The 21286-nt window shown below is 41.0% G+C and overlaps 1 protein-coding gene across 6 annotated transcripts in view; it reads left to right on the top strand.

Annotated features, from left to right (window-relative positions):
* Window positions 1–1097: 1097 nt before the first annotated feature.
* mef2aa (myocyte enhancer factor 2aa) overlaps window positions 1098–21286 on the top strand; it is a 60199-nt gene continuing 40010 nt past the window's right edge. For 5 of the 6 annotated variants that reach the window (XM_068602360.1, XM_068602358.1, XM_068602355.1 and 2 more), the window contains exons 1-2: window positions 1098–1324; window positions 20669–20870. In XM_068602360.1, the coding sequence (XP_068458461.1) occupies window positions 20817–20870 (54 nt within the window). In that variant the 5' untranslated portion in view covers window positions 1098–1324; window positions 20669–20816. Of the gene's footprint in view, window positions 1325–5142; window positions 5285–20668; window positions 20871–21286 lie in introns of those variants that run through there. The other variant, XM_068602356.1, reaches the window with a different exon arrangement.

The following is a 21286-nucleotide window of genomic DNA, read 5'->3' as shown; positions in this document are numbered from 1 at the left end:
AATATGCAACATATTGCTGTGTTCTCCTCATACATTACTTCGTTGGAAAAGGTTTGTGCCTATTAATATGATTAAAATCACTGGAGATGGAGAGTTTTAGCACTTTGAAACCATCAATTAAATTATTGAACACATTTTTAAGAATGTTGTTGTAATAACCATTTTAGATGTTTAATATGTTTCTATTACTACTTGCAGATGTGATTATTAAACTGATGCTTCTGGAACGAACACTGCAGAGTATGTAATGAGTAACTTTATATTTCAGAGTCGTTATCTCAAAAGTCACTGAGACCGCAGGATGGCATTTGTTGGCAGTGTTTGTCGCAAGACTGAATGTGTAGTGTGCCGCGAGTGGAGGACCAGGGATCGGTGAGACGTGTTGAGGGCTTTTCAGAAAGACTGTTTTAATGAGCTTCAGATAATGAAATGTTATTTCAGAGCTTGGTGGTCAGACTGCTGTCTCAGAAAGTTGTGTGACTCAGTGATCTGTTTGTGCTTTTCTCATTTACAAAATAAACATCTATTTCTTTCCCCGCTATCGTATTGTAGATCAAACTTGACTTATATAGCCTAATAAAGCTCGCTGCATGAGACGACTGTTTTAGTCCCTTTTTTAATTGGAGAGAAAGAGTGTCTGGGTCTATTTGTGGTCTGGTGCAATGTTGGAAATGCCAGCTGTCGCGCATCAAAGCCCTGCTGGAACAAACCGTTATTTGGCATGCAACTTGTTGAAATGCATCACTTACTATGTCATACAAAATACATTTTTCACCAATAATAATTTTAAAAAAAGACAATGTACCTCACAGGGATATTTGAAGAATAAAGTTTTAAAATAATGTAATTAACATAATAATACCTTTCATTATGAAGATCTATTTGACGATGAAACTTTTTTTTTTCCAACCAGCCTTCTGAGGGAGGAAGGAAACATCTTCAACACTTTCTGGGGTTTTGACTGACAGCTGTGGCTGTGTCCAGAGAGCGCTGAGCTAAGCCCCGTCACATAACGCATGCCCGACATGTCTATGTCCATCTGGGGTCCTACCTTTCAAACTCCTACCCCCCTTGCTCTCTGCCTGCAGACAGACCAAGGGACAAGCAGAGGAACAGCGTGTGAAGACGGGCCTCTTCGGGCTCTGAGGGAAGCATCCAAAGCCAGCTGGTCTGGCTTTGAGGTAAATCAATGGACAGAGTGAAACAAAGGCAGCCGAAAGAAGAGGAAGTGTTGTAGACTGAAAGAAAGGAAGAGAGAAAGAAACTTGTAGGGGGAGTAATAGAGATTGAAACAGCAGGTTCTGTGAACAACAACAACAAACAGGTGAGACAAAGGTGTCAGGACAGGTCTTGACTCCTTGCACATGATGGAACTGTGATGCCAATTAACGCTTTTGTCGTTTCAAGATTCCCTTTTTTTAATTATAGCGAATCTAGTTCAAGATTGTGTCTTTTGAGTGATTATGTGGATTTGAGAAATGATCCCACCACGTCGACTGTAAGCGTCACGTTGAGGTGAAACTTAATAGGCTGATCATGCAAATCACAACCGTAGTGTTGTTTGTATTGTTTTGTTATAACATCACTGTTTTGTTGCTGGCATCATTTTGTGAAGATGGTAGGCAGGGGTGTATGTCGACACAAGATTGTTGCTAAAGGAGATGCTGAGAGCAATTTGGATCCACACTGTCAGTTGGCATCAGCATGAAATCACTGAGAACCACCGCACAGCAGAAACTTTACTGATTGAAAACACTCCAAGGAAACAGCTGGGGACGGATTCTGTCTAATTTTTTGTTGTTGACTATCGTTACTCACAATAACGAAAGTAAAGAATTCCATGTATTTGTGAGATGATAAAGTGTGAGCAATGCTGTCAATTGTTTTTATTAAAAATATTAAACGTTCTTAAATAATGCAATATTGCAAATATGCTTTCAATTTCAAAACAATTTGCAGATGGATGGAAAGATTTTTAAAAAAAAAGAGCTTATTTAATAGAGCTCTCATTTGCTGTTTCAGCAATTTCAATGGTGTCTTGAGAAGGGACATTTCGATGAATGTAACTAAGCATGAGGGGCTTGGGCAGGGACATAGGTGTGAAGAGAAGTGATCAGAGTGTCCTGTTACTCCTGTCGGCTGCCAATATTCCTCCAGGTTGTTGCATTTTGAAATCAGTGCTTTTGTGTCCTATGGAATACAATTTTATACATCTACATAATAAAGGAAATACATTTGTCATAATTGTATCACAGTATAATTATTTACCTCCATATTCTTAATTTCATTTGGTATTTCAGGAGGCGCAATATACTCATTTGAGAAAAATAAAAAATATTTCCCCAGTTTTTCCGTTGTGAAGAGATAATTATCTCTGTAATTCTGAGAAAAGTTTTCATTAAAAAAAAAATATATTTCTGAACCTAAACTTTATTTCATCCCATATATACACATTCAATTTTACCTCTGGAGTTAACGCATTGTCAGCAATTTAGTATCAGTGGGCTGCTGTAAAGCATCCAGGGAGCAAATGGGGCTCAGTGTCTCACTTAAGGACACTTTGACATACGTAAGAGCAGAGGATCAAACTGCCAACATTGTCATTAAAGGAGGCTGTCCATGCCAGGATTAACAAGATACCTCACCACCCTACAGCAAGCTCTCATTTACTTGAGAGCTTGTTTCATGTCCCACCTGTTTAGGGTAATCTAGTTTTATATTAGTTTGGGTTTGAGGCATTGGGAGTGTCTTTAGGTATTGTGGTATTGTTATTGGTTTGTCGATTTTGCACAAGTGCCTCAGGGCTTTTCCGTTGTGTAAACGTAAAGCTTCAGGGATAAAAGATGAAGTAGCTGAATTACATTCGGTGTTGCCATTCTTTTCTCGAGAAAGTAGCTAGCAGCCCGAGCTCCAAAAGTAGCAAAATCTAGCAAGAAAGTCATGAAATTGGTAACATTGACAGCCCGTCCATTCAGTCTTCCCTCGAAAGACACTACCCCACAATTATCCTTATGAACATAAAAAACGAACATGGCTATTATTAGTACTCACAGCTGTTGAAGACTCGGCTAATGAGTAATGAGTACACAGCCAAATACAAGCAGAAAGGAAGGCCGGTACAGTATGTACACGGGCAGGACGTCCATCCAATCATTGCATTTGGGCCAAATTAAATGATGATACCAGTTCTGCGACAAACAAATAAAAAGTTATGCATTGTCCTACAATGGCTTAATATGAAGGGCTGATGTGGGTGTGAGAAGCAGAAGTGAATACTACTAATCAAGTATTACAAGTAATAGGTCATTATCCTCAACTGGCAGAGATTGTAATCTCCTATATCTCCACTGGCCTGTTAAAAATGATGTGTACATATATGTGTGTGTGTGGATGTAGTGGTAAGTAATACAGGAACCGTGTTGAACGGGTATTACAATCCATTATGGGCAGTTGTGACACCTTGGCCTAGAGCAATGAGGAGGATGAGGAAGACTTTTCCTTTGGGACTGGGACTAACTGGTGAAAAAGGTAGCACAATACACCAGGGACCAGGCTATACTAGACTAATACAAATTAGCTACAGACAGCAGGAGCCGTGCTTTGTGAAAACTCCTTCCCTTCATTAGTGAGCATGCAGTGTAATATAACAGGAAGCCATTAGGATGCCAAAATAATCACGCACTGTTTTACTCTTCAGCAGGAGCAATGTTGCCATCAAGTCCGTGATTCTGTTTGCTTTGGCTGCTATTTCTAAAATAGAAAGAGATGTGGGTATATTAAAAAAGTAAGCGAGTTTGGCAAGTGACTCTTAGTATTTAAACATTTTAAATGCCACTTGCAGTAATCAGTAAGGTGTCTTTAAAGTTCCATGACCTAAATGAGAAAGTTATATGATATAGAAACACTCATTATGGAGACAAAATGACCACATTTGTGTTTGTAATATCATTAGAGCATGACTGGATTTGTACAGAAATTATTACGATTTTACAAACATTTATACAATCTTAAACTACAGAAACTTTAGGCGTTGGAGAAGTACAATATTGATTTATAAAATTGAGTGGAGTAGAAGTAAAGTACTAGAAAATTACTAATACTTGTGTATAGTGTGATAACTGGATTGTGTCACTTTTTCGCACTGTATACACACGTGTGAAACAGGTAGACCTATTAACTTGACATTTCTTTATAAAATGTGCCCTTGTGCATGTAGTGCCTCCATCTAAACCTGGCATCACATGCCTCCCATTCATATTAAATACATAACTGAAACAGAGGATGATAATTGTGCTCAACTTCTATCGCACCTGCTTCCAAACGCCAGTGTAAACAATCCAATGAGCCAAGCAACCCACTTCCTCTGATCCTGCACGTACACGTGACATGCTCACGTGCGAGTCATCCAGATCCCGCCCCTCTTCTCTGATTGGCTGCTCAACAGACGCTGAAGCTTCGCATTGGCTGCGGGAAGTGCTCTTTAAACCAAATTCCATTGCTGTTGTCTTAGAGATGTGACGTCAAATGTGTCTAATGTGATGAGGCCAAGCCAAGTCAGTTGGGAAAGTAGTTGTCTTAATGTTAAGTCAGTCTTGAAGAAAACACATTGTACTTCTGTAATTATTGTCTTTGATTTAGATGGTATTTGTGTTTTTGTAAGTTCTTTTTGCCAAAGTTTATTCTGTTTTATGCTGTCACTGACTCATCCTTAGGGCTGTCTGGAACACGGTTGTTGTTATAATGATTATGCACGAGTCAAACAACAGAACTACATTAAAAAATGTAGCATATATACATACATACATACATATATATATATATATATATATATATATATATATATATATATATATATATATATATATATATATATATATATATATAAACAGTAAACATAGACATAAACAGTAAACTATTGGCACGACGTACGTGGCTCAGGTCTTTTTCACTTTATTTGCTTTTTTACGTTTTTATTTACATTTGTACTACTTATTCTAATGTTTTGACTGTGGTTTGTGTGCGTGCGTGCGTGCGTGCGTGTGTGTGGAAGAGAGAGAGAGAGAGAGAGAGAGAGAGAGAGAGAGAGAGAGAGAGAGAGAGAGAGAGGCAGTTCGTCAGATAAGGGGAGGAGTCTCTCGCTGACAAGAGGGAGACTGGCTTTTTCTGAGTTTGTCAGCTCCCCCTAAAATAGCAGTCAGCGTGTAAATGTGAACTGAAATTACGTTTATCCACTGGAGCCACCGATATAGAGTGTCTATACACGGCGACTGACTTTGGAGTAAAGGTGAGTAACGGAAATAGAAACAATGTTGCGGAGTGTGTGTGGCAGCGTTTCTGAAGCTCCAGTGAGTGAGAGCAGCGCAAGAGGGAGACGTAGAGAGGATTTGGGAGACGCAGACGTTATCTATCTCTCTATTTATCAGTCTTCTCCGGGGTACGAGGTGAATACGAGACAAGCTACGGATTGCAATGCCGTGGTACTCAACAAAAGTCAGGTTGAATGATCAGTTAGGTCACACGTAAAACGTCCAAATGTGTGTGTGTGTAAAGGGTGCAGTCAGACGCGCGCGCGCTGTTGATATCAGTCCAATTTGCGAGAAACTTTTACGGGAATCATCGTCGACGGTAATACGCTGGTGACAAGCCTCGCTGTCTATTCTTAAAGATAGTCAATTTGTGAGTTACAACTCCCTCACCTGTAATCTTGGGATCGAAAGTGCGGGTTGTCAAACTGACTTTGTAGAACAGGCGCATCGTTTGAGTAACATAGAAATCAATGTGTTGATAATAACACCGTTGATCCATCACAACAAGAGCAGTTCACAGTACTAGAAGTTCTAGTCTGTATTGAGTTTACAGCAAAGTGGATATATGCACATTGTTACAACTTCTACAAACATTAAAACCTTGCCAACACCAAATTCAGTCCACATTTATGTATTATAGTTAGAGTTTCAGCATTTTGGCGCTCGTCAGTTTTGATAATTGCTTGATTTTGTGCTGAAATCTACATGGTCAGCCTGTCCTCGGTGATATGGTACACTTTCTTATTGCCATACATGTTGTTACCAGTGGTGTCTGTATGCCTGCAACATACTCAATAACAAGAGGAGTTGCCAAGCACAAGTAGCTGCATGACATCGAGCCTTAGTTCATTTTATTTTTGGCACTTTAACCCGATATACAGATAATCAGACCCTTAAACCCGATGCTGCATATTTCTGGTTATAAAGTCAAAAGTTTCATTCAGAGACCATGGGGGAGGGTTAACTGATGGTTTCAAACTGAAATAAAATCAGCTGAAATATTTCTACTCGGGTGAATAAATGTGACATAGTTTGGAGCTAATTATTGTATTGATTTCCATCTGTTTATTTTTTTTAAGAGACAGACTATGGGATTGTGCACAGTCCTTTTCGGGAAAGCTGTAAGGTCAGTTTGGTATCAGCGCATGAGAGAGGATCTTTGCTGTCTGGTGGTTCTTTGAATCTGTGGGACTCTTGTGACCTTAACCTCTCGCCAGAGTGGGCTGTGGCCATCAGTAACCTGACCTTCTCAAATGTTTTCTAGTGTATGCTTACACTATGCACGTCTCATTAATATTGTACAGGAGGAGTCAATTATATTCAGTTGTGGCAGAGAATACAGCCATAACCTAAAATTGTGCACTATTTACTTCTCTTTTACAAGTTAATTCTTTCTTCGGAAATTGGTTGGTTGTTTGACGTTTGGCAACTCGTAAACTGTGTTTTGTGTTACTCTACAGATCAAATACAATATATTTTGTAGATCGGTAAAGCCAAACTGCATCAGCATCCATAGAAGCTGTGTATTCAGTGTATTGTTTACTTACATGTATTTCAAATTTATGTCTTTGCCATTCTCCCAGTAGTACATTATTTACTACTTAAAGTATGCCAGTTATCAGTGTGAACCAGTGGCACCTTTTATTGTTAAAGTAATTCTTCAGGGACATGAGTTGTTGCATCAGTATTAAAGCATGCTTTTATTTTTCACTGTCCGTTTAACGTTACCGCCGCTCTGACGGCATGTACATTACCATACCAGCTGGTTGCCTTTGATTTCTAAAGCAAAGCAGTAAAACACCCTTCAATCTGCAGTCATTAGCATCTGTACTGCCCCTGGCCTCGCTAGTAATGGGCCTTGTTGCTCATGATCCACATCACGTGAGCTCTTATGTCTAATGTGTGGATGAGGGATTCTTTCAGCGCTGCTGAAATGAATATCATTTGAACAATTTATGTTGCATATTCGTCAAAGGAATGAATATGATGCGTGTGAAGGCAGGCACAGAGGGAGCCATCACACATGTATCTCTCGTAGATATAGTGAACTGTTGCTCTAACCTCAGAGACCCCAAATGTTCTACCTTTGCCATTGTGCAAACACACACAGAGAGTTTTGATAAAATATCTGTTAGATTCCACCCTATCATTTAATCAACAGCCTGGTGATGAAGTTAAATGGATGGAGGATTTTACACGATGACTACCACTGTTTATTAACTGCTTTAGCCTTGTTACATGGTATGTTTGTGTTTCCCTGCATGTCTCTGTAAATGTGAGTAAGTGAGTGTTAGCGTCTTAGCACAAGTTCTCAGTGGAAAGGGAGAAATGAGAGGTGGTGACGGTGTGAGGAACGGGCAGCTGCAGCATCTTTTACTGCACTCCTCATCCCACTTCAATCTCAGTGTCTCAGCTTCTCCTTCCAGGAGAAATGTGGAGTGTGTGGGCGAGTCGGATCTGCAATTAACGCTGGTTGTCAGAAAGAGAATGCTGGCGTTTACACGATGCCTCTGAATCACTGAGTGAAAGTCTATCTCCTCCACTCTCCTTCTCCCAGGACATTTTTCCAAGGAGGACAAAAACACCAGAAAGCTGAAAGCCAAGGATGTATCAAGTGAAAAATAAGAGATAGAAGCCGAACGTTCTTGGTCCAATAAAGAGGATAGTGTTCCTTTCATTGTGTGGTTAGCCAAGATGTTCTTTTATGCTGCAAAATGTGCTCGAACATTTACAGCGATTATGGATAATAATGTTGTTTTAGAAATGCGTTTTTTAAATTTGTAACATGATTGTGAATCTTTTTTTTTCAATCTTTTGTCTTTATTTAATTAATATGTATTGTTGCCTCAAAGTGAACATTAGGTGCTGTTGAAATTCCTGGTGAAGAAAGTGTGCATTAAATACAGTTTTTTTGATTGAGGTTGTGGCTCTTTTTAGAAACTTAAATGCCAGAAAGGTTGCAAAGGTTCAAAGGCAAATGTACTTGTACTTTCTTTCTCTTAAATTAATAATGGTCTTTCCGTTTTCTTTGTGCAGTGACTTTAAAAACTGGTGTTTTCTAAAAAAGAAAAGAAAAGAAAATTAAGATCACTCAGCATCTTTATAGCATGATTCATTGTTTATTGGAGCTCTATCATCAATATGGAGATTCCAGCGTTTTCCTGTGAGACCTGGAGGTTGGATGCAGAATCTTGAGCCTGGCAGATAATGTTTTTGACCGCAGTTAACTGTAGACTGTCCCCTGTAGACGAAAGAGAAAAGACTTTTGTAAACAGATAGCTGGCGGTTGGTGTACAGAAAACCAATAATCAGATCGTAACTGTAAATTTAAAGCAGGAAAACAAAAAATATTTTTAACTCAAGAGACCCATTTCTACATAATATTCTTATATATAGGTCACTGTGGCCCTTGGTTAGCACTCGTACCTCACTGCCAAGAAGTCCTGCGTTTAGTTCCTGTGTTTGCATGTGCTGCCTGTGTTAAACAACATCTGCATGAGCTGGGATCATGAGCTGTGGGTCTGGGTGAGAACGAGTACTGACAGACAACATCAACTTGCTAAAAACTAATTACCGTTTTACATAGGGTGGTTGAATCTAAGTAAGGGAATGTTCATTTAAATCTTAAAATACAGTGTTTAGATTTTAATACAGTTTTAAAAATGTTATAGGCAATTGATAGAACTCATATTAAGGTTATTACTTCCTATATAAATGTTTTTTTTTCACTTTCCAAATGTCTATCTAAATAAATGACATGGATACTGCAATAAAAACATTTAACTTCAAACATTAAATAAGTAAATATGAGTGGCTGTCAGAAACTCTATTGTTTAAGCCCTCTAATAGCCTGAGGTAAGCTCTGAGGGTGAATGTATTACTCGCCGAGGCACTGTTTGTATAGCAAGACTGCTAGCAGTGACCTTTCAACTGTCCTGCCCTTGACTGAGACCTCTGGTGGTAAGCCACCCTGTTTGGCTCACTCAGCACATGTGCTGCTGAGCAGGACAGAGCAGCTTAAGGCCGCACCGTCTTTTCCTGTCGCCCCTGCTCTTCCAAACGAGGCTAACTGGAGGTTTCTTCACCTCTTCAACCTGGACCACACAGGAGAAAACAGCAGGAAGATCCTCAAGCAGAGCCGCGCTCTGAATCTGCTGTTGATCTGCTTTCGCCACTCCAACCCGCATCTGTCTCTCACTCCAAATCCATACTGGACACCGACTGTGACTCAGAATACACTTACACAAACACATGGTGTTACGTAGCCACTGTAGCAACAGTAGTGTCCTAAAATAACACCGTAGTTACTTTGTGTTGTTAGTGTCTATTTGTAAAGCACGATACCATTTCTTTTGAGTTCCGTCAGTTGCTGGCGACTGTGTTGAGTTTTGACAGGCCACGTTCTCTAATGAGCAGAAAGAATAGCACATGCACACAATGTGGTTTGGGAGGGTAGACTGTGAAAGCGTGCAGTGAAGCAAAAGGGTGATGACTTTGAGAAGTCGAGTCATTCAGCACCCTTTTAAGATGCCTCATCCTCATTTTGCTCTCTGGAGTGCAAGAAAAACCACAGTTTCACACTGCATCATCTCAAAAGTGAGTTGGTCACATTTACAGGGCTTACACACCAAACGTGTGTGTCCTGTGGTTTGGTTAGTCCTCTTTTTTAAGTGTTTTTTTCCTATTGTTGTTTACATGAAACAGCCATTTTCCGTCATGGAGATGTAATACCAGCCAAGTGACTGTGTTGCGACTCAATACTCTGGTGATGTTAAGTTGAATCATGTATAGAGCAAAACCGATAGTTGAAAAGGAAGTTAAGAAAGACATCTCTTTGCTGAGTTGCATTTTAAGTGAATTTTAATGAGACTCTGAAAAAAAAACATAAATCAAAGGAATATATTATAATCTAATTTACTAGATCAAAAGATCTCCCATGATTGCTAATATACCCCACTGTATTGAATTCCTGATGTTCTACTGTAGATCTTAAAAAGCATCTCTCACTGGAGATTTATTTTCTCTAACTTTGAATAGAGCTGAAGTAGAAGCATCAGGAACAAACAATTGAATTATGTGCAAAGTAAACTTTCTTCAAAGTCTGGTAAGCTCTGTGAGATGAAGATGTTTACACCGTTATCAAGAGCTAAAATAAGATGATTTGAAACATTTAATTGAGCCTCCTATCAGGTTACGCAATATAGCGAAAAGAGTCCTTGGAGAAGCGTTCACCAGTGGCTGGTGTAGTAAATACAGCTGTGAGAGCTTGGTGTCACATCTCGGCACAATGACAAAAAGTCCAGTAGCTTTTGGAAGGGAGAGTTGAATCTCCCACAGCTTGACCGGCTCTATGGCCTCCCGAGTCGCAGGAAGGAGGTCTGGCCGGTGATATCGTTGTTTTTCTGTTTGTCTGAGAAGCAGAACCCGGACAGCTGGGGGGGATGTGATTCCTCCCATTATTCTGCTGCACACAAGCCTCATGAACAGTGAGGGGAAGTGACCCAGCACCCGCCGCTCTCTGGAAGAGCCCCAGCCCACCACAGGGCTCTGACTTGCAGTTCAAAGTTGTCTTCCTCTCTGCTGTCGGGGCTTAACTCGAGTGGGAACGCTGCAGCGCTTCATGCACGTTCTTTTTCAGCAACTTTTTCAGTCTTTTTGCTGTTATTCACTCCACTGAGGTACAGTTTGTTGTGTTTATGTTGTGTTTTGATTCTGGGTGATAACACGAGTGAACATTACTCTTCACTCTTGAAGTGGACACGTTTTCCAAAATCCCTCTCTCATGTGTTTTTGAATTTAGTATAAGTTAGACTTTTAAAATCAAGGACAATTCGAAAAGTATTGTCATTGCATCTCTAGATCCCTTCTCTCTGTGGTGTGACTGCGTTTGTGAGTGAGGTGTTGAGTCCGCCCGCTGTTTGTGCGTCTGCCCGTCTGTCTCTCCCTTTCTCCCAGTCCACTTTCCATCTGCGTGCTGTGGGCTGCAAATCTCGTTGGAAATGGCGCAGTGTTTCCACCAGTGAGCTGTGGCCAGCCTGTATTCATGTCAGACTGTGTTGTTCTTGATTTTCTTTCCCTCCGCCGCTCAACCTCTCCAACAAACAGAGGTGTTCAGAACTGAGTTCAGGACCAGAGGCTATCAGCAAACAGTTTGACTGAAAAGATTCCTGGAGAGGCGAGCAGCAGGCCCTGTGGGGTCTCTCCCTCTCTTTCCCTTACTCTGTCTGACTCCCTCTCTCACCATCACACTGTTTGCACACAGTGTTCATGTGACAGCTAGCACACATCATCTGATTTGGGAGAAACCGTAGGCTGTAGCTGCGAACATGTTATTTTGCTCAGTGAATGCCGTTTATTGATGTCAATAGAGATACAACATCTTTCAGATTTAAAGTCAGTTTTCTCAACTTGTATCAGTGATGAAGAAATTACGATATGCCGTGTGCATCATTTGTCCCATCTGCCTTGTGAAAAAAGCTTTCAGGGATTCTGTTATTGAAACTGCTGTTTACTGTTAAACACTCAGAGCAGACTCATTAGTCTCTTAGTGTGACCGTATGCAAACCTAGTAACATAAAAAATAGACAAACATTTACAAATGCAGTTTCTACAATTTCTACATATCCAGCCTGAATGTGTCACACTGTTTTTGTAGAAATGGATAAGTAGTTGCTTTATTGGTATTTTATTTATTTTTTTTACATGAAATAGAATGTGTGAGTAGCAGGCCTTTGTGAGATCATTAACAGCCTAATTCTATAACATGGAATTGTAAGAAGAAAAAAAAATCAATGCTACTTCAGCTAGCCTCTTTCCCTGTTATGACTCATGGTCATCCTCACTGCTCAGATTGCATAAACCTTTTATGTAATGGAACACTGTGGGAAAGAGACATCGAGTGAAAGATAAAAATGTGGAAAGAAAATCAAATATTTATTCTGCGCTTTTTAATTTTTTTTCCATTAACGGCAGACATTCTCTGAAGGCGGATAGTAAATATAATCCTAAACATATGGACTACATCCATGTGTACCAAAAACTGTTGTCTTTCTCCGGCGCTCAATATTTGTTTAGTTAAATCTGCCTGCTGATTATCAAACACTGGGGGAGAGTTGAATATCTGGAATCTCAGTGTCTAATCTGGATCCACAGTGCTTCCAAAGATGTGTTGAGATCGAGTAAATGCGCTGCTGCTGAGACACATTATGCATGACGTCCCTAATATCCTTACAGTGTGGATTCCCCCTGGAGGAAGATCTCGGTTCATCTTTTCTGTTTACCATTTCTGAGTTGCGGCCTGTGCAACATCAAAAGGCTGCCATGGCACTTAACGCAGCTTGCAGGGATCCTTGGAGGGTGGGGGACTTAAGCTCCCTATGGTGCTGGCATTACTATTGTTCCCTGGTGAGAAGTCCATCTGATGATAGACAACCATGCAAATGGACACATGCCATCAGACCACAGCACTACACTGTAATGCTACGCAAATTTATAAACCTCGAGGACCATGCATGCATTCATTTTATTTATTCATGTGTGTTAGTGTGTCTGTGTCGTAGTGTTAGAAAAACAGAACTTTCTTGAGATATTTGCTCCACCAGTTTTGCAATAGTGGACTGCGAGATTCAGACGTCTAACAAGTGCCGCGTGCCACAGGAAGTGCTCATCCTTAAAGAGTGCTGAATGATGCCGTGCCATGTCAAGACATTGGCTTGTTAAACTGACATACTGTCATAAGGAATGTTGGTGATGGAGGGCTTTTCCTTAGAGACATAGTTTGTTTAACCGATGGCATTAATATGATGTGAGTAGTTAGTTATTAGTCTGTCAATTGCATTTTACATATTTGTACCATATGTAGATTGGCTGATTTAAAAATGATCCTCAATGCCTGCGATACAGCCTAAAATGTAGTTGCGAGTCTGTGCACCGATCCGATATCACATTATCATATAATTCATCAGCTCATTTCTTTACATAGGAATAACAACAACATGTGTCACTTTATACCTGATCCATACATCCCACCTTATCGGTACCCACACAACCAGCTCTCAACAGAGATGAGAGAGTATTTGTATTTATTTGTTCATGTTGTACAAAGGAAATGTAACCTGAGCCAGGCCATACAACCATGATAGCAATGTTATAATAATAATAATAATAATAATAATAATATATATTTTTTTGCATTTAACCAATTGGTATTGGATTAGTGGTGGGTATTGGCCTATAGGCAAGGTCAGTTATCGGAATAGGTATGGGTAAGGAAAGGATAGTATTTTGCCATGGGCTGGATAGAATATCATTTCATCCAGTTGGTTTGTCTTTAAGGATCGTGGCAATGCCTTCAGCTTGGCATTAAATATTGTTTAACAATCTTTTGTTTTTTCTGTAGTTAATCTCGGATGCTTCGCTCTGTGACTCAAATTTTAATGCTAGAGGCATAAACTAAGTCTAGGTAGTCGGACATTATAGCAACTGTACCGTAATGTTTATGATCTCTGTTATCAAGCACATTCTCTTTTTTTTAGACATAATTCACCCCCCTATTCTTGCACCAGGGTAGTTATTATCATTGTCTTTGTTCAAAAAAGTTTTACTGAAATATGCATCAAGGGATTTACCTTGAGGAGGAGAGTAGCTTTTCAACATGAAATGGATATAACTGTTAGGAGAGGGTCATCTCTTTATCCTTGAGAAACTGAGAATCCATTCATTGGCTGGGCACGAGAACCTGACTGACGCAAATGGATCAGTGGGAATAGAAGTGTCCCAGCAGTAATTATGTTACAACGCCGCTGCCGCACACTACCACTGAGGTGGGATGGGATAGGCGCGGGGTGCTTCTTTTAGTCTTGTTTCCCTTACATCTTTCCACATAGTTAACACAGTCATACTGGTCGCTCCCTCCCTTCCTCTCTTGTTTTCTGTCTGTCTCTTTTCCATACACACACCTGCTATCAAACCCAAACACACACATGAAGTGCAGTGGAAAGTTTCTGACTAACGTTTATCCCGCTGTATTGAGCAAATGCCTCCTCCTTGTTAAACGACTCTTTAAGTAAGGAAAAAGTTGGTCGCTGATCATGTCACCTATTTGTCACTGTTGTCTTTCAGATTCCCGGTGCCTGTGCCTTGCAGCTGAGGCAAAAATGTCTGTTTCATTTTTTTTCCCATGGTATCCAGGGCTCTGTGGCGCTAAGTCAGTTAAAAAAGAGACATGAAATTAATGTAATGTCAATGGCGTTTTCTCGTGAAACCCCAAGGCACTTAGTCAAAGTCACCTTGCATAGTCCTCCTGACAGTACTGTGAGAGTGAGATGAGATGGAGGATGTCTGTCTGGTAATGCTGTCAGCACATGATGCCCTTTATTATTGGTTGTTATATCCACTCGTCGACCATTCAGATTTTTTAGATTGGATACATGTCTGGTATCCATCGAAAGAGTGACATCATTTCCATTCAATTGGCTGTGTAACGTGGGCCACAGTAAAACATTTTCTCAGCGAGAGCAGGTTCATCCTGTGGGGTTTTCTTTCCTTTTGATGTCATTTTGGAGGTGATAAGTAGCTTTCCGTCTGCGGGTCCCTGTCTTACAGAACCATCCCTCAGCCCAAGCAAGGTGCTAGCAGCATGGAGGATTGTTTGAACTTGCATCGATCCAATGTGGGATTACAGCTGGGTCATTGGAGAGTTGGACTGAGCTACCAGTCATCAGGGCAGATTAACCACTCGCTGTCTGCTTGGCTGCCATTTCAGTGCAGGCTTTCACTGCTGTCTTTGTCACTGTCCCTACTGTGCAGGTCACTGTCTACAACTGAACAATGCATTTTTACATCTTCCTCGATTGAATTAGGTTCAGACTTATTTAAAATTCCTTCTAACATGGCCTGACTTTAAATCAATAAGAAATTCATTAATTTGTCTCAACATTTGGTCCTGCATGTTTATCTTTTGTGCCAACCACCTTCAGGGTATTCATATCATAGTGATTTACCTTCCTCTTTAAATGTTTTTTAAATTTATTTTTTTTGTGCGGGAAGTGTCACCCCAAACAATGCTTCACAGAGGTAGGGGAAGTGCTGCAAGTCCATGTTTTGCAGACTGCCCCACCTCGGTCTTTACATTTCTCAAAGCCCCTTTTCACTTTCTTTTTTGTTCGCATGCCCTTGCGATAGCTCTTATTAATTATATCTCATTAGTTGCCTTGGAAACTGAGGTGAGGGAATGTATAACATGAGTTCAAAGAAAAAAGAAAGCGAGAAATCATGAGAAAACGCAAGAAAGAAAGAAAAAGAAAGAAGGGGGAGGGTTGAAAAAAAGGGGATGGAGAAAGTGGTTGTTGAGGGATCAGCCATGTGTCAGATTAGCATCAGGAGACATTAACACTAGTGATGCTGCTGGGGCCACAATCCTGCCTTTCACTGCTGGAGAGGGAGATAAGCGTGCTCTCACAAAAGGGAAAATAGAGAAAAGCGTGAGAGGGCTGGCTTGCCTCCACTCCCCTCAGGCCAGCAGCCCCATTTACAGGTACAGCACCTCCTGATGAAAGCGAGAACAAAGAGGGGGATGTTCATTTCCGACTGCGCTGGTGTCAAGGCTCCATTGAAACAAATCGGTAAAACTGTGGATTTAGGCTGCTTCGCTTTATGTCTCCAGTCTGCCAGAAGCTAATCAGAACTGAGCCACAGTGTTGACACATTGAGTTTGATACACTTCAGAACGTTTTCATGGATTATTTCACAGAATCCACATTTCAATGCACATCAGATTACCGCGTGAGGCTGTTGCATCCTATTCGAAATGTACTTCTCTTATAATCATGTTGTTTCAATGCATATTTACTAGTATCGTGAAAGCTGTGATTCATTCTTATGTAACCAGTTGAGTGTTTGAATAACAAGGAAAGGTCTCTGCCTACTAATTGTAAAGTGAGTGGCTGAGAGCAGTGTGTGCATGTCGTCCAGCCTGCGTAATGATCCTTCCAGTAAACATAATAAGCACACAGAGTGAAGCCACAGGAGATGAGCCTTTGTTGTTGTTTAGTCTCAGACTCTGTGAGGACGATAATAAGGGGAAGGATCAGAGGGGAAGGGTGTCCCAAAGGTGGTCCCTCCCTTTCTTCCTCCTCTCCATCTCCTACCGGCTCTCCCTGACTCCCCTGCAGAGGGGCGAGTAAACGGGTCGTGAATAACAGGAAGTCGAGGGGCAGGAAGTTGAGTCTTGTCTGCCGTGGTAGGATACTGAGGCTAACAGTGCCTTGCACAGGAAGCGCAACTGTCACAGCTCTGCTTAGGACTTTGGCTGCTGTCCATCACCTTCAAAGAAGTGAAGACATGCTTGCAACACATAGCGGTAGCCTCTTTGACACAAGCCAGATAGAATTAATGAATATATTCTTATAAGATGAGTACACTGGAAAAGATTACGGTGGTCTAGTTGATACCGTTTTGTTGCAAACATACAGAAAAACACTGGCCTCGTTTCTTTGTTCGTTAGGAAGACGTACATCTACTATAATTTGATGTTACCTTTTATATAGGACAACAGTCGAGGGAAAAAAGCCTCAACTTTGTGTGGAGTGAGCACAGACTTAAGCGCAGAGAGGGAGGAGAATGTACCGGATTGGGAATTGAGCATGTTTTATTGATTGTGAAAGGACCTGGCCTGTCACCAAGCCTCCCAGTCTCTCCGTGGCCTGTCTTAAGGGAGGAGGAGGCAGACTGACCCACCTGTCACTTGACCAGTCTCACACCTCGTCATGGAGAATCAAATGGGCTCTGGTTAGAAATTATTGTAATGCTTAGTTACTTCCATGGATACAGTGTGTAAGTGTATTTAACAGAAGGTACAGTAAGGCTTGGACTCTTTCTGTTCGCCATGTCATATTGACTTTCTGTCAACTGGATGTGGTCATTCCTATGGCGACATCTTCTCTGCACATCGATATATGTGTTACTTGAACTGTTTGATAGGAAGTTTTCAGAAGTCCTGGACGAGTATATCAAGGACAAGTGGACCCGGTTCATCATATCAAAGGCTAGAGTATCCAGTTTTGTCTGTAGATGTTATTATATTATACACACAGTTTCTTTTAAGACAACTGGTTTTGGTACAGACACAACTCTTGCAAAGCCCTGAGCTTCTGTGATGTTCAGACTTGATGCTGCACATGCTGTCCTCGCTGCATCCACATGGCAAAGAGCCCCCTTCGTATTACATGGTGCTCCGTCTTTCCAGACAAAAACTGACCTGTTAAACAATGTAGCTCATCCGTTAGTGTTTTTTAATTCCAGTTTCGAAAGCGATAACATCAGTCCATGCTTCTTGAGCTATCTGAGCTAAGTAATAATTTATTTTACGTTAGTATCGTTAGTATCTTCTAGTTTTACAGAAAAGGCCTCCTGTTCCTTTGCTAGCTCGATTGGTTTCGCTGATATTGAGCTTCAGGTGATTGTCGTTGCACATGTGATGATGCTCTCTATCAGTCCTCTGTGCTCCTCTAAAAATAGTCCATGAGTGAAGATGCCATGCTTCTCTCGGGACATTGCTCACAGGAATCATCAATGTTAATATAGTGATAACTTTCAATTTGCCAAAAAATACACTAAAAGGTACAGTGAATAGGATTTAGGCAGATTTATTGGCCCAAAAAATATTGTGATATTCATAATCGTGTTTTCATTGGTATGACCGGAAACTAAGTCTTTTATGTTCCCTTAGAATGAGCCTTTTATATCCACATATGAAGCTGGTTCTTGTCACTGACTCTCTCTCTCTCTCTCTCTCTCACACACACACACACACACACACACACACAAACACACACACACACACACACACACACACACACACACACACACACACACACACACACACACATACACACACACAGACACACGCAAAGGGAGAGCACATGATTGAGGCCACAAACAGATACTCTGTCCCCTCCTGACACTCAAGAGGAGTCAGAGTGTCACACACAAACATGTACTCTGCTACAGTGCAGACATTGTTCTCCTTTGTAATCTGACCATCTTCTGACATGTCTATCTGGGTAGTGGGACCAGATGAAAATCTCCCACTTAGTTCTGGAGATCGAAATTGAGTTATTTGAAGTAATATGAAGAATGTTTTGATATGATCAAAGACAGCATTAGATAGAGTAATAATTAAAATCCTGAAAGCCTAGGGTTTCTCAGCTAGATGTTTCAGCTTTCAAGTAACACGAAGTCCCAACACTAAGAGTGTGGCACACCTACAGTCTGAAGGGCCTCTCGGCTTGTCATTTCATATATGTGTAAGAGAAATGTCATGACACAGTCTATTATGCCTGTAGACTTGAACTGTCCTGCTGTGACGGCTCGTCTAAAGAGAGGAATGGATGTGCGAGAGTCTCTTAAGTATTTCTGATGTATAGTTTCATGCTCAGGATACATTGATGAACACGGTTACAAACAGAACTTGCTGAACGTAATTCAGACCAGTCTCAGCAGATGATTACTGATTAGCACCTCAGATAAGCTCCTCTAACCTCTAATAAGTTCACACATGGCGCAAGAACAAAACTGTAGAGTGCTGTCAAGTCGTGCATAAAAATTCAAAGCCAACAAATACAACTTTATTTACGACCACCTATAAAAAAACAAAAAACTGTGAGAAACTCTAATAATTTCTACAGCTCACACAAACAGAGAAAGAGATTATCTTCTTATCTCTATGCAGATAAAAAAAGCGCCACTGTGGTCATCTGTCTGTCAAGTTAACCGCTTGCTGCTCGGCAGAAAGCTGTGAACAAATTCTCTTTTGACACCGTGTCATGTGTTCGGAAGTAAAAAAACTCTCCGTTACTTAACATCAAAGACAAAAAGATTTAAGATTGTGGAGACATTTTCATTTCTGTCATTCCAGTAAAGTCCCTGATGGTTTCAATATTATACAAACACCATTAAACATTATGAAGTTATCACTTTTTGTTACTTGTACTGCTATTGCTTTCATGGTGGCTCAGGTATCTCTTTAGGGGAGCTGAACACCCCCAATTTCCCTCTTCTTCGAACTGTGTGTGCGTGTGTGTGTGTGCGTGTGTGTGTGTGTGTGTGCGTGTGAAATGGTGAATGAACAAGAACGTCGTCATTCTCCCTGGCCTGTTTTGATGTGGTTTGGGGAAATTCTTTGAGAGGGTTCAGGCGGTAACTTTCCTGGCGCAGACAGCCATGCGTGGGTAGTTAGCGAAGTGATCTCAGTCAAGTTTGCCTCCAGTGGAGCCCCGATTCAGACAGCCAGACACCATAATGCCAGTCCATCTGTAACCCATAATGACTGTGTGCCACTGGAACCGGTCATTTTCGTTTTCACTGCCAATTCGGCCCCTGGCGTTCTCGCCTCACAACTGCTGACTGCATCTAATGGCCTGAGTTGTTAACCTTTCTACATTTGTACTCATATGGGAAATGTAGTTGTTTAGACATTTTTTATTTGCTGGGTATAAGTGATGGATGCGCCTCCAGGGAGTGGACTATATCTCTTCTTGCAGAGAAGCAGAGACAGGACAGAGTATGTTCCCTGGGGAACAGTGCGATCTGAACCACTGGCCAGGTTACAAGCTCATGTGGGAATATAACCCCCACTCTCCTCACCCCTGCTAGCTTTTCTTTCAGCCCAGGAGATTTCAACTACTGTCAAACCCAGACTGGGTGCTCTCTTAATCATTTTAAGAGCAAAGCTGGCATCAGGGTGGTTCCGCTCAAGAAGAACAATAAATTGTTGCTTTTCTTTTTCTGCTGGAAGGGAAATGTAGACATATTCTTTCTATTAAGGTGGACATAGCTTTGTAAAATGTCCACAAAACATATAGACGTTAATCTAGATACAGTGCTTTGAGCTAAATATCTCTATAGTAAAAATGAAGCTTCAGCCAGCAGTCTGTTTCTCTTAGCTCAAAGACGGGAAACAAAAGGAAAACATATTTTGTTACTGTTGGAGATAGCCACACCAGCTGTTGTCAGTTTCCAGTATTGATGCTCATCTAACTTGCTGCTTTCTATACCTTGTATTTAACTGACAGATATGAGAGTGGTATCAATATTTCATCTGACAGTGCAAAGTACCTGTTCAGTGAGTCTTGTGTTGCTGCTGCCGTGTCAGTGTTAAGTCGTCTTTCATTGACTTCAGCTGTGGTTCAAGTGCAGCAACAGAGGAGATAAAGGTACACCATGTGGGTCTCATCCTTTCTGAATGTGATTGAGAACAGAAAGCAGAGCCCTCCAGTGCTTTGAAGTGCTTAAGGAGACATTGTTGAGTGTCGAGTTAACTTTCTGCCTCCCCCCTCTCTCTTTCTCTTTATGTCCTCTTGCAGATTGTGGTGTTGAAGAGCACATTGCGAAGAAGAAAGCGCATATACAAGAAGAAAGACTGTTGCACAATGTGCTGAGAGAGTGCGGGAAGAAATCGTGTTGTTTTTCTGATATTGTTGAGGTGTCAGAGAGACCAGAAAGGACGCAGCCATGGGGCGGAAGAAGATACAGATCACCAGGATCATGGATGAGAGGAACAGGCAGGTGAGTGTCTCAATTTTTCTATTAATCCATCTTTCAATCTATCTAGACAATGTATGTATCTATCTTATCTGGATCTTTTTTTAAAGGTTCGAATACAGTTAAGGTACAATATTATAAATATTTCAATCTGTATAAGTTAATTCTAAGCTTATTTTACAAGATGCCACCACATCCTCCTTTTGTGTCTTAGAAGACAGTCTGCCTTGTACCTGTTTGAAGGTTACAGTCTTCTACTTTCCTCTCTGTCTTGGACCAAAGTTCAGCAGCTGACATGGTGTGCATGGATCTAAAAAGACATACCTCCCTCCCCAACGTCTCAGCCAGCTGACCAGGGACCACGACATTTCTTTGTCAGTGTGGTCATATTTACAGACATGATTCCCCGGCCACCCTGCAATTTCAGGCCCGAGAAGTTG

This window comes from Clinocottus analis, unplaced genomic scaffold (genome assembly GCF_023055335.1).
Source record: "Clinocottus analis isolate CAN_PGR_092001 unplaced genomic scaffold, fCliAna1.0.p SCAF_6, whole genome shotgun sequence".
In the NCBI taxonomy this organism is placed as follows: domain Eukaryota; kingdom Metazoa; phylum Chordata; class Actinopteri; order Perciformes; family Cottidae; genus Clinocottus; species Clinocottus analis.
This window is presented reverse-complemented; position numbering and strand designations above follow the sequence as displayed.